This window comes from Glycine max, chromosome 20 (genome assembly GCF_000004515.6).
Source record: "Glycine max cultivar Williams 82 chromosome 20, Glycine_max_v4.0, whole genome shotgun sequence".
Lineage (NCBI taxonomy): Eukaryota > Viridiplantae > Streptophyta > Magnoliopsida > Fabales > Fabaceae > Glycine > Glycine max.
The window spans coordinates 47,498,463-47,513,237 of record NC_038256.2 but is presented as its reverse complement, the minus strand read 5'-3'; the positions used below and the strand labels follow the sequence as shown (position 1 = coordinate 47,513,237).

Here is a 14,775-nt window from a genome sequence, read left to right as displayed (position 1 = left end):
CGATGATGAGATTGAAGTTGACGGGGTCAATGGGAGGGTAGGAGAAGACGACCATGATGAGATACGTTGAGTTTGTGAGAAAAAAAATAGAATTTCCAAATTCACTCTTTTGAACATAAAATTTGAAATTCTATTCTTTCAACCAATTAAAATCTCTTTTAAAATTCTAAAATTTTGAATTTCTTTAACTAAAATATCCAAACAGTTATTTTTAATAAAAAAGAATTTAATTCCCGATAAAAAATACATTACCTAATTAAATTATCCTATCCAAACACACTTTTACGGAATGTAAGGGAGGTGGCAAGGAATTTGGATAATTTAAAATTTTTCTCCCTATATAAATATGTAAGATTATTTGTTTCTTCATGCCTCCACTCTATTCATTGTCTCGTCCATTTTTATTTGAATATTTTCTTCTCATAAACTAGTGAACTTCGTTCTCCTGACACGTGTATCATATATTCTCTTGTGATTATTATCAACTAAACTTAACAAATTATAACTAAATGTCAGAAATCAATTTGAAATGTATATTTTATCTTCAAAATTTAAATATATTCCTAAATATTCATTTGATATATCTATCCTTTTGTGATTTTAATATAAATTTGACCATTTAGCAATTTGTAATTGAATATTAGAAACTTATTTCATATATAACAAGAAATTAAATTATATGAATGTAACTTTTATCAAATATTACATCATTGAGTAACTTTCACTAATTGAATAATATTTTCTTTTTTTGAAACCTGTTGAATTGAACGTTCTTTTCATATAAATGTACAAAATTTTATATTAATCCAAATTATTTGTTATTTCATTGATATAGATTGAAATTAATGTAATATTAACTTTTTAAAAATATACTAAAATATGAATAATTTGACTACCTATTTATTGATCAATTTTGATAAAAATTGACACATATAATATAATATATAGATATAATTTAACATTGAATCGATAAAAATTATATTTTATATAAAATTGAATGAGATAATAATTGTTTAAGTTATATCCGTATAATTTGAACCTTCCTCTTTCTATATATAATTTATTTCTTATATTCACGAATTCAATATTTTTCTAACATGCATACGATATATCCTTGTATGTTTATCAATTGGACGATTTAATTTAATTTGACATCTCTTTTTATCTGTCATTTTTTATATATTTAGTTCTATCTTAAATTTCAACATTTTAAAAAAAATTAATAATTAAAAATAAAAATATATCACGATATAAATTATTTGTTATAAATCTAAAATATAATTTATATGTTTAAAAATATTTATTTATTATAGATTTTAATTATTATGTCAGGCTATAATACAACTATGTTTAGTGGTTCTTATTTGATAGGAATAAAATACTAGTATGCTTAGTAGTTGTAATTTGACAAGAATGATTTTACCTTGAGAGTTTTTTTATTTATAAAATGACACTTTAATTTGCAACACAAAGAAACACTTTTACTGTCACTATTCTCTTTTTTTCTCGTTGGAAAGTACTATTCTTTTCCTAAAAAATTATAATATAGCAAGTCTCTCTTCTTCAACTGATGAATATTTGATAGTAGAATCGAAGTCTGTCTTCATGTGAACACATATAAAGTATTCTCACAATTAAAGAAAGATCTTAATGACACAAAAATTAATATTCAGGGAATACATTTTTATAGTCTTTATTGTATTAATAAATTTTAGATGCAAGACATGTCTCTTAAATTCTGTCGTATGTGGTATGAATATTGTTTTAACCTTTCAAAACATCCTTATCTAATCAAAGCCACGAGGAAGTACGCTGCGTACAACAACTGCAAAAAAAAAAAAAAGACATTGATATGTCATTATGTCCCACTTTGTATGAACAAAGACAATGAATTTAGTGCAAACAATTTTAAAATAAATTATAAAGATAAATTACAATAAATCACATCTCGAAATGTTTTAGGCTTCAAATAATGTTGAATTTTCCACTAGAACATGAAATAAGAATGATATATGATTAGATGCATTAGTTTAGTCACAGAAATTCGTGTTCACAAAAAATAACTTTAATTTAGCTAATTTATCCCTATGTTTTTAACTTCAATTTAAAATTCAAAGTTAATAGAAATCAAACAACCTTGTTTCTCAAAATAGAGAAAAAGTAATCGATCGAACAACTATTCTTTTAAATAATAATCTGTATTTTTTTAATAGCCTTTAAAAGGTTTACCTTCCAGATCAACATATAGAAGGATCTAGTGGAAGCTTTGCTGCTTAAATCTATAGATTTGGCTTGGTACCAGAGAATTGAATCAAGAACAACATGGCCCAGACCCTAAAACATCAGCATCGAATAAATTTCATACATTAATTGCTAGAAAGGTTAAATAAACAAGTTTATATTCACTTGAAGAATGTATCCTTTAAAGATCAATTTTTACCTTTGCCATTACTAACAAGATTATAAAGTTGCAAATTTTTTTGCAATTAATAGAGACAACTCGTAGGGAAATGTTTTCTCATTTAATCTAATTAAGTCACTTTCAAATTACTCAAGTTACAACCAGACACAACCAATATACTATAAGACATTTGTTACATATGCAAATACTTGCTAGTTAATTAAAATCACACCCCATTGTTCAAAATAAATAATTTCTTAAGTGAAAGAATGACACAACACCTATAATTGCAACCTATACATGTAATAAGCATAATAATTACCATGATAATTTTAATAGAGGTATTAGGAAGATGATGCTCCTGTCAAGAGGGCAACTCCAAAACCCATTTCAAAAAGGAAAACACAAATCCAAAATACCTGACAAAGATTTGTTAAGAACAACCAAGGGATATATAAAAGGGTACAACCAACTTTTCCAAGATGTTGGATATTTGAAAAACATACCCGTTTTTGACCTAAACGTATTGAAAAAGTATCAATGCCATATATTTTATCTCTTTCAACGTCAGATATATCCTATATAAATTGAATAAAAGGTTTTACATTAGGTACAAATATTGAACTGAAAGCTTGATGATGGAAAGAAACTTGTTTTGAGAAACAAGAAGCCTTTACCTTTACCAATGCCATACCCACAGAGAAAAAGTTAATGATTACAACAGCAAAAATAAGTGATCTTGGAAAGACAATTGATCTCTTCAACAAAAAAGTCTGGACATTGTTACCCGAAGGATCAATAAAAAAATATTAGGCTTCCTTTCATATTTCCTACTTTAATTAATAACACATGGAAGGTTATAAGAGAGCATAGAACTCCAAAAACTATATGGCAAAAATATAATACTAATATAGAATACGGTCTTAGGTGATATCTCGTGACTTACATATATAACTATTTGCAACTTATATATTGATAATTAGTTAGTTACAGGCTTTGCTTTTCTATGGTTGATTCAGGTTTAACATAAGAAGTTAGGTCTCGATAAATTCATAACATTACAAGCATTTTACCTACACACTAAGCATATATATGTAGGTACAAATATTTTGAATTTGGAGTTTACTTAGATCAAACAAATTAAATTTAGTGTTTTACCTACACCAGATGTCTATAAGTAAAAATCTTCTTGGTTTTACACGTTGCCAATCATGTCTACCAAAATATTGCAAAAATTTTACATACATTAAAAATCTGTAAATTTTTTTTTTAGATTTTACCTACACTAAATCAAGTTTGTAGGTAAAAGTGTTTCTAGACATAAGTATTTTTTTTTGTAGTGATATAATAATATAAATGCAATAGTTGAACTTGACTTCAAAGTTTAAACCTGGATTCCATTAATGAATTGTTTTTTCGCTCTACTCTATGGCACAACGTTATGACGAAGTTTGACAGTTGATGTAAAAAAAAAGAAGAAAAAAAAGAACAAGTAAACAATGTTTTAATATATTTTTAGAGTAAAAACGAAAGAAGTTTTATATATTAAGACTAAAACCAAAACTTTATCGTTTTAGAAAGAGTAAAATTATATTTGTTTAAAAAATGCTCAAATGCGTAACATCCTAAAATCTAGATATAATTATTTGTTGTTATAAAATAAGAATTATTAAGTTATATAATTAATTATTAAGTTAATAAAAAGATTAATTAAGTTGTTATGAAGTTTAAAATGAAAAATTGTTAGAATAAAAATTTATTGAAAAAAGGAAAACTTGGCTAAGACAAGCAAGAATTCAAGATTCAGATTCTTTGATTTGAAAAAATCGAAAAGGTCGTAGGCGTAACCCCACAAATTTAATTAAATTCAAATGTAAATATCATCTTCAATCATGTACAACATATTTATTCTCCTCAAAAAAATGTACAACATATTTATAGGAATACGGAGTTTTTCAAACATAAAATAGATGAAGGAAGAAGATAGATCACGCAAAATAGGAGATTAAAACCTAATAAAGTTTACTTTTAGTGTTGCTGGATAATTAGTATAAAAAGAAGCGTGCTGAATCCTTTAAAGAAAGAGAGAATGCTGAATAGCACAAAATTCACCAAATTTGATAATGTTAGCAAGAGGATATTAGAATTCTTGAAGAAACTCTTGGCGTGATTGTAGGAAACGCTTAGACCTTTACAGAAGGTCTTCGAGAAGTGTCTGTATATAAAAAAGAATTCTGTGTCGTTACAGCAGTGGCAAGTTAGTCCAGGAGATTGTCTGTTAAATATGTGATATTTAATAATGTTGTTTTATTTGGTGGTGGTTCTAGTGGGTTAAGATTTGTATCGTATTCAATGTGATCCAACCTTGATGGTAAAGGATACGATTCAATCTCATATTTACCAGTGTTATGTACTTCACTGTTTGTCCTTTTGGTGGATTATAGTGAAGTAATTTGGTATGTTGCAGACTATGATTTTGATTTATTGGAGATATAACTTTGGTTGTTATACTTGTAATTTGCACAACTTGTGCTTTATGAAATGACATGTCTCATTGCTGTTAAAAAAAAAGAAGAGAAGGTCTTCGAGAAATAAGTAAAACAATAATCTTTTAAAATTATTTCATGGTATGTTTCTTGAAAGATATATATAATTTAAAAGAATCTGGATAAGAAAATTTTGGGTTAATATACGAAATGGGATTTCAATTCATATATATTAATATAAAGACCATTAATTTTTGCCGTATTCCTTTTTTTTTTCTTTTTCGGTCCTGTTGGCTGAGATCGGCATAAAGGATATATAGGGGTCAGATGGAGGGATTTATCAATCTCTATTTCTTTCACTTGAACACAGAAGTGAACTTCCTCTATTCTTTCTTCCTTCACATATGAACTAGAAGCATCCCTCAAATCAGATTGACTTCCATGCACTTACAAATATTTGATGATATAGAAGTCAGTCTTCACGAGAATATATATAATTAAAGTCTTCACACAATTAAAAAAAGAGTTTAATGGTTCGCAAATTACTATCCAGGGTACACACATCTCTACAGTTTTTATTGTTTTAATAAATTTAGATGCATACCATATTCTTTTTATTCTGCCAAATGTGCTATGAACATTGCTTTAACCTTCCTCAACATCCTTATCTAATTAAAGCCATGAGAAAGTATGCTGCGTACAACAACTGCAAAAAGAAACAAGACATCAATACATGATTATATTTCACTTTGTATGCACAAAGACAACAAATTTAGTGGAAACAAATTGAAAATAAATATACAAATAAACTACCAAAATAATTCATATCCTGATATGTTCTGTGTTTCAAAATGTGTTGAATTTATCACTAAATGATGGAATTAGATCAATATATGATTAAATGCATCGTCATAGTCATAAAAATTCATGTTCACAAAAAATAACTTTAATTTATCTAATTTATCCCTATATTTTGTATTTCAATCTAAAATTGGAAGTCAATAAAAATCAAACAACCCTATTTCTCAAAACAGGGAAAAAGTGATCGGATAACTATTTCTTTTACAAAATGATTTTTATATTGAGCTCCTTAAATGGTAAATAGTCTTGAAGAGAATTACCTTCCAGATCAACATATAAAACGATATAGTGGAAACTTTGTTGCTCAAGTATATAGATTTGGCTTGGTACAAGAGAATTGAAGCAAGAATAGCATGTCCCAGACCCTAAAATGTTGGCATCGAATAAATTTCAAACACTGGTGGAAAGCTTAAACAAGTTTATATTCATTTATATCAATATGTAAAATAATAGACCAAGTTCTCTAAAAGAAAAAGTGTTCTAGCTCCTTAAATAATTTTTCCTTAATTTAAAGATCAATTTTCACCTTTGATATTACTAACAAGTTTATAAAGTTGCACTAATATAGAGACAACTTTCTCCTAGAAAATATTTCTTCATTTAGGTGTAGATATATAATATATTTGCCATATCACAAGCTGGTGATATTAAATAAAATGGAGTCTGCTGCACTCTAGTAAACTTGATCTATATTTACGTAGAGGTAATTATGTGTATTTTCTATTAATTTTCCAGCTTGTAACTTGGGACCTTAGTTGAGAACATTTTCTTTTGGATTTTTCTTCTGTTTTCTTGTTAGTAATACAATCTTACTTGTTAATTAGATGGTAATTTTTCCAATTAGACTAACTAGACTAAAGATTCTTTTAGAAATGGGAGGAAAAATAGAATAAAATAATAAAAACTATATTAATAGTGATGTGGATTAGATGTATCAAAAGATAAAATAGTAATTTATATTATATTATTAGTAATAGACCATAATCCAAATTTAATTAAAAAAATAAAAAATATTAATAACATATTCTCAAACACATACTTTATTAGAGGTTTAAAATCACACATTTTAGTAAGTCTCACTCTTCATTTAATTATCATCTCTTTTAATTTTATAATTTTTAATAAATTATAATCAATGAAAAAATGTGTTAGATATTATGTTACTAGCACTCCTTAAAAAATAGTTCATGATATATAAGATAGTAAGAAAATCAATCCTAAGAGATAATTTAATTAAGTCACTCTAGGTTAATTACTTAAGTTACTACCGATATATTATAACAATTTCTTATTAATTAAAAAGTCACACTCTGTCGTTCAAAACAATAACTTCTTGAGTGGAAGAATAATACAACACACCTATAATTGCAACCTAAATTTGTAATAAGTATATTACCGTGACAATTTTAATCCAAAGGTAAGAAGATGTTGCTCCTGCCAAGAGGGCAACTCCAAAAGCCATTTCAAAAAGGATAATGCAAATCCAAAATACCTGTCAAAGATTAGTTAAGAAAAAGTAAGGGATATGTAAGAGGGCACAACCGATTATGTTGAGATGTTGGATTTGAAAAACATACCCATTTTTGACCCAAACGTATCGCTAAAGTATCGATGCCGTATGCTTTATCTCCTTTAACGTCAGATATATCCTATATAAATCCAAATTAAGGTTTTACATTAGGTACACTTATTGAACCAAAAAGCTTAATGTAGGAAAGAAACATATGTTTCGAGTAACTAAAGGCCTTTACCTTGGACAATGCCATACCCAGAGAGTAGAAGATCATGAATACAACATAGAAAATCAATGATCTTGGAAAGACAATTGGCCTCTTCAGCACAAAAGTCTGGACATTTGTTACACATGAATTAGTAATAAAAAAAATATTGGGCTTCCTTTAATTTTTCTTATTTTACTTAATAGCACGTGGAAGATTATAAGGGAATATAGAACTCCTAGGACTGTATGGCAAAAATATGTTAATAATATAGAAGACGGTCTTAGGTGATACCGCTTGACTTACATATAGGCTTTCAATTATTCAAGGGAAAAAGCCTTAGTTGGTATAGTTAACTTTCAATATAAATGTACATATCAGACTAGAGTAATTAAAGTAGAGCTCATTTGTCTCTCTTCATATTTGGCTTTTTTTCAACTTTCTCATTCACATCTCATGATTAATTCTAATTGGTGAATTCAAATAATTGATAACGAAACCAACCCTAAAATCTTGGGAAAAAGATTTGTTATTATTATTACGTGCATATAAGCTAATGCATGCTCGTGTAGATCGAACTGGTCTATAAAAGCATAATTGGCTATAAAACAGAACCTGCATGTGAAGGAAAAATGTTATTGGCAATATAAATGCCCAAACAGAAATTGTGCATATTGTCGCAAGCAGCGGGTGTCTCTTCCATCTTAACAGGGGCACCTGAAAAGTTTCAAAACATTGCTATCATTGCAAAACAAAATTTTTCAAGACGAGTCTTTATTAGTGTGTTTGTTTCAAAATGTTAATGTATTTTCATCTCTATTAGTTTAGTATATATTTGAATAATGAGTTTTGATGAGTGAATGTATTTGCTTAGGCAAAATTTATGTAAGGAATTTGAAATTTCACAACTTATTGGAGAAAAAAAGAAGAAAAAAGAAATAGTTTACTTCATAAGCTAATTTTACCTTACGGATAAACTTATTTTATTTTTTCTCATGCGGGTGTATAAGTTTATCCAAACATGTTCATACTTATGTTTTCAACATTTCGAGGGAAAAAAGAAGTTTGTATGCAATTGAAAAGAACTCACATTGATTGAATAAACATTCCATACTGACGAGGTCAATACAACATTCCAAATCAACGGCCAAGAACCTATAACCAAGCTAAGCCAAAAGCTCTGTAAAAGTAATTAAATAGAATAATAAGCCTCCAAGTCTATGAATGAAACTCATGTTAACAAATATCATTGTAGAAATGATTGAATCTATATATTGCACCATAATTAAAAGTGATGCAGCAATGAAGACAGCAGTTGTAAATGATAATTGTCCAGATGCCAACGGAAGATATGGTTTGTTTATCTGCAATAAAACATGTGTAACATAGATTAGTAACAAGGCAAAGCATATGATACTTTTCCACTTAAAGTTTGTAAGCTATAAAGGTACGTTGTATGTTTTTTCCACCATATCAAAGGCTAGGCTAGCTTGACAGCCAAATTATAGAAAGGAATGTGGTAGTCAAAATCATATAAACTTAAAAACTGCTTAAATCGTTACGTGTGAACAAATGCTCTCGTATACACCTAGTCTTTATAAAACATCCGATTGTCGATAAACTAACAAACAATTATGTCAATAGCATATATATTTTTTAACGGAATAGTACACAAGCCTAAATAAAAGACCTAAAAAAGTAATCTATTATTGATCCAGATATTATTTATTTCTAATTATAATTAAGTTCCATACCTTGTCTATTTCATAGTCGAACACTTGATTCACAACGTTAGCAAAAACTGCGACAAACAAATGAGGTACTAAAGCCTGAAACATTTTAAAAACTCAAAATATTAATGAAGTTAAAATGGCTTTTTAAAGAGGAATAACATATATTTAGAGTGTTACCTGTAACACACCAATAAGAAATGATGAAGATATATCTGATGGTTTCTCCACCGCAAGTAGAGACGAAGAAATTGCACATAATATCTGTCCAAAGACAAATAAAGATGAACCAGTTAAAACATTAAAGATATTATTATTATCCAAAAGTTTTTAATACAAATGATCTGAATTAAATATTTACCATAACATTTGATGATAATTTATGAGAGTAATATTATTAAAGCTTGAACTTACTATGGCAATCATTGAGTATGGATAGCAAAAATGGTAGAAAACATCTAAGATTTTTTTTGCAGAGTCCACAACGTTTTCGGGATTGGAAGCACAAGGTTCAGAATCAAAAGTTGGTTCAGGGATTGCTTTCACAACGTATTTTTTATCGCAATCTTGATATGTTGCCCCTCCTTCGATGCGCTTGTAATGATGGTTCAAACTTGACTGTTGTGACCTCAAAATATTACATTCTATTTGAGTTTTCTTTTTGTATTTCGAAGCTTTTGACGCACAAGAACCTACACCACCAAATGTTGGATGTAGTATTAGTGGCCATGCACACAAAAAGAAGATTCTTATTAAAAAAATATTGCAACAAAAGATCATGATGAAATGATGAATAGAGAAAAAAAATAATCAATTTGGAAACTAAATAAGAAAATTCACTACCAAAATCTACTGAGGATTACTAGCAACACACTACTCACAAACACACTCCTACTATTATTGGTTGAAATATATGAGAAATTATAAAATCATAAAAGAGTCCTTAAAAAAAATGTAAAACTCTCAATTTTTTATAATCTTCAAGAAATTTGAAAATAATAAAAAAGAGTGTCAAAAGAGTGTATTACTAACCATTCTTAATTTTATTTTATTAGAGAAAATATTAAAAAATCATTAATTTGAAAAATTAGTTTTCAAAATCAAAGTCAAGTTGAATAGTCATTTATACATAGGAAAATATATTATTAATGTATGACGTTCCATATATATATTATAATCGGGGTTACAAGGATGACAAAAAAAATGTTAAAAACAGATGACTTGCTACTAATATTTATCATTGGAAAAACAATGAAAAATCTATACAAATGACCTATGAAATCAAAAATAGGTTCTAGAATCATTTATGTGTACAATGTACATCTTAAGATGAATACTTATAATTAATTAGGCAAATTATTTATAACTTTTAAAATATTGATTTCACCTGGAAAAAAAATTATTAAGAGAAAGATTTGTTTATTTATGCATTTATCTTTGACGTAAACTAAATTTCATTATTATTATTAAACTTAAATATGTTTTTAGTCTTTTTGATAAACAATTAATTTTTGTTTTTGATCCCTATTAATTTTTTTCTTGTTGATCTCTAATACAACAAAATTTTTGTTTCTAAACCTTACCATTAAGATTTCTCCTATACTTAAAACAAAATATTTTTCAGTGATGACTTATTCATAAAAAATTGAAAGATGATTTCTGGCATTCAAAAGTCATCACACTACATTTTGGAATTTAAAATATAATTTCTGCGGTTTTAAATTTTTTATAATCAATGAATGCAAAAAATGTTTTTATTTTATTAGGGATTAAAACAATTTTTTTAGATATGAACCAAAAATAGGATTCGATCATTTATTAAAGGCCAAAAATATATTGAAGTCTCTTTATTATTATAAAAAAAGAAAGTTGATAATTTTTTTTTTTTTATCTTTTTAGCTCAATAAGGATAGGCTCCTATTTTTATATATCTGCAGGTGTAATAGAATATCAAAATTACATAATTCTTTTGTAAAAATATTTGTGATTTGTTTTTTTATATTACTATTATTATTATTATTATTTTATTAAAGCCAATTCATTATAATAATTTAAATTTGATTTAACATCTTTATTTTTGTACCAATCTAATTTGAGTTTAACATTGCCATTTTAGAGAGAAGTTCTAAAACATGAAACCATCACGACTTAGTTCCCCAAAATATCAATGATTAAAAAGATGTCAATCTAATTAATTCTTCCTCTAATAAATATTTTGTTATCATCAATGATTTGCTTTATTATTAAATTTGATTTTAATTAGAGCTTATAATTTGTGGAATATTTATTTAAAAGAGTTTTTTTTTTTTAATGCAATGGCCTGCCAAACATCATAATAGAATCCAATCATCCGAACTACATTGGCACCATGGGATCTACCATTCATCTGCCAGCAAACCAAATTTTATTAAAAGAGCAAAGATAAAAAATAAAAAACAGAGTCATGAGACCGTCACGATACGTGTCTTAAGAATATTTTAAGAGTCAAGATGTTACATCTAACCAACCATTTTCTAATGATTTCAATTTTATTTTACCTTTAAATAAATATAAAATCTTGATTTTAATTGAAAAAGAAAAATTTCTATATAGCTAGAATTTTATTTTTTTTATTTTAAGTACAAAAGCAAAAAAATAAACACGCACACAATTTTTTCTTTACTCAAATGCAAACGCGCGTACATGTATTCATAGTGTAAGCAATAATACCCACACATACAAAAACGCATTGAAATAAGAAAAGTACTTACACCAATAAATAAAACAAGAAGCGATGTAAAATAGAAATATTCTATAATGATAAGCAGTCTTTTATGGACACAATATCACTGTGCACTAACATAAGAGATGAACTGACACCTTAATTTTATTTTCAAAGTATTAAAATATATGCGTACGTTAAAGGTGGAGTTGCAACGTTGGAACATGTTCATGCAGTGTTCATTTTAGGGAATAATTTTATATTGAAAAATTGTTCAAATACCGAAAGCTAGCTATACACCAAAAAAGGATGATAAAGGAAAAAATTGAAGTAGCGGGTGATGCGGAAGCTTGTGAATGAACAAGCATTAGGATAAGATATATAATTAATAAGCACCGAATCCATGGAAACTGACTAACAACACAAAGCTCTTTGAGACTATATATAATAATTTATATTCTGCATTCCATCGCACATGAAGTTCATGTTATCAAATATTAATTGACTACTAAATGATAATAAAGGTTAATTATTAAAGGAATAGGCGGATATGTAAGACATACTTGCATAGTAAATATTATTTGTGGAATGTTTTCTCCGCCAGAGATTCCCACCTACAATTACCAATGGTTCCTCGCATTATTAGTCAGCAAATAATTTTTGCAATGGAAAATTGACCAAATGCCCAAAGCTAGCTATACACCAAAAACGGATATGAAATCAAAAAAGAAAGTAATGGGTGATGCAAAGCAGATATATAGGTACCAGTTGTGATTGAGCAGGCACTAGTAGAAGATATAACAGACCCCGAATCCATGGAAACTGAACCAAACTAAGCACACTTTCTTTATAGAGAGGATGAGAGGAAGGACAAGTCAATCCTCGTGTCTTAGAAGTCTGGTTACTTACGGTGCTTAAGACGGATAAATATGACCATCACGTTGAAATAAAGGGCCACCAAAGTCACCTTATTCTCCACATTATAATATTATTTTTGGTTTGAATCACCACACACATACCAACTATTCTTCTTTCAAGGGAGTATCAAAGTATATATCAATAGTTACTTTTTTGGAATTCTCGGAAAAGTAAAATGCACTAGCACCAAAAACAGACAAAATAAATGTGCTGCATCCGGGGAATAGAACCAACTTTGAAGCTTGGCTGTAACTTATGTGAAGGAAGTCAAATTAAACTTTTATGTGTAAAAGGAATAAAAAACAAATTCTAATGTGTCTCTGGGATGAGGTCTTAAAATGGCCAGCTAGATTAACATATAGAAGGATCCACCAGAAGCTTTTCAGCTCAAATCTATAGATTTGGTTTGGTACCAGAGAACTGAAGCAAGAATAGTATCTCCCACACCCTAAAACATTGACACCAAACACTGTTGAAAACATTGAACAAGTTTATATCAATTTTTACCCTTGATACTAGTAAAAGATTATAAAGTTGCAATAATTATATATATATATATATATATGCCATATCACAAGCTGGTAATATTAAAAAAAAATTATGTTTTTTAATATTATAAAGAATGTCAAATTCGGTTCACCTGAATTATTTGACAGTTCAGTTAGATTCGAGAGAATTATATTTACAGTTCAAATAATAGTTCAGTTGAGTGTGATTTGAATTCAACATCCCTAATCATAGGAGTTTAGATCAAGTATCTTTTAGATGGACAATTTGACTGTTGTTCAGATCATTAAAAGAAGGTATCCCAATTCCCATCTCCTTCTTCCCCTGGTGAATGATACTCTCAAACTCCTGAGTTATCAGGGTTGGGATACAAATGTCAGACATGCTCATAGATAAGCTAATTCTTGTGAGAATCATTTGGCTACGATGGGCCATGATGCTAATTTTGGTTTAAATTTGTATCATGACATTCCCTCTGCATTTAGTTCCTTTTGTTTCTGCCAATGCTAGAGGTGTCTGTTACCCTCGTTTGATTGGGCATTTTAATAAAAAGAAGAAGAAATGCTTGAAACTTAGTTTAGAGAGTAACTCAATTTTGTGACATTTTGTCTCTTACTCTTTGATTTTTTATTATTACTATTAAGAAAATAATTAACACCGAAGGTGCCTTGTTAAATATTTCATTGAAATGTCAGCAGTGCCACCATAGCACTCAACGAGTCAACGTAGATCATTGGCGGTATGTAAATTGAGACTGTACATCCATTGACTGAAGCTACTCATTCAAGTAGCCAAGTTAGACTTGTGCTCTTAAAAAATACAGTGAACGCGTCAATTTAATATAAAAAAATGGTGAATCAATTTAGTGTCCGAAATAAATCACAGAACCAGTTTTAAAAGAAAGAACACCCAATCTTATCATTAAAAGGATATAAATAATATATTTTGTTGAAATTGACGTATACCAACTCATCCATAATTAAATTTTTTAAAAAAAATATTAATATATCAGTTTAATGTCTATGCATTATTTTACATTGTTGTCATCTAATCACATAAATTCATTTGAATTATTTTAAGATAATTATTTTAAAATTCAACAAATTTTTTATACATGATAATTTATCATGACTACGAAATTATTTTTGCATTAAGTGCATAACCTTTTTTTCCCTCAATTTATTTTAATAATGAAGTTCTAGAAGAGTTTTCAAACACTTCTGTAATTTGAATTTTTAATTTCAAAATGTATTAAGCCGTTTTTAAATTAAATTTCCAGCAGTAATGCACAAGTTAGACAGTTATAATTGTAGAACAGTTGAAAAAGCTAATTCCCAATATTCCATCTCAAAATAATGGTCGATTATCAAAACAAATTGCACGTAGAAATATTGATTGAATGGTGTGGCCATTTTGCACCAGAAGATTACATACAGAGCCACGTCACAATACG

The 14,775-nt window shown here is 27.9% G+C and overlaps 2 protein-coding genes across 2 annotated transcripts; both read right to left on the bottom strand.

Annotated features, from left to right (window-relative positions):
* Nucleotides 1–1,340: 1,340 nt before the first annotated feature.
* LOC121174327 (glycinol 4-dimethylallyltransferase-like) lies at nt 1,341–5,544 on the bottom strand. Its single transcript, XM_041013494.1, is given in 7 exon segments — nt 1,341–1,825; nt 2,230–2,334; nt 2,724–2,736; nt 2,738–2,820; nt 2,908–2,979; nt 3,079–3,174; nt 5,492–5,544. Coding segments are annotated over 7 exon segments (414 nt in total). The 5' UTR covers nt 5,495–5,544; the 3' UTR covers nt 1,341–1,783.
* Nucleotides 5,227–12,797, bottom strand: G2DT (glycinol 2-dimethylallyltransferase). The gene is made up of 13 exons (NM_001366992.1): nt 12,663–12,797; nt 12,461–12,511; nt 9,611–9,888; nt 9,377–9,460; nt 9,221–9,295; nt 8,747–8,830; nt 8,557–8,646; nt 8,082–8,183; nt 7,500–7,595; nt 7,326–7,397; nt 7,145–7,240; nt 6,009–6,113; nt 5,227–5,593 (listed from the first exon to the last, which is right to left on the bottom strand). The coding sequence occupies exons 1-13, from the start codon at nt 12,712–12,714 to the stop codon at nt 5,552–5,554; spliced, it is 1,227 nt and encodes a 408-aa protein (NP_001353921.1). The 5' UTR covers nt 12,715–12,797; the 3' UTR covers nt 5,227–5,551.
* Nucleotides 12,798–14,775: the final 1,978 nt, after the last annotated feature.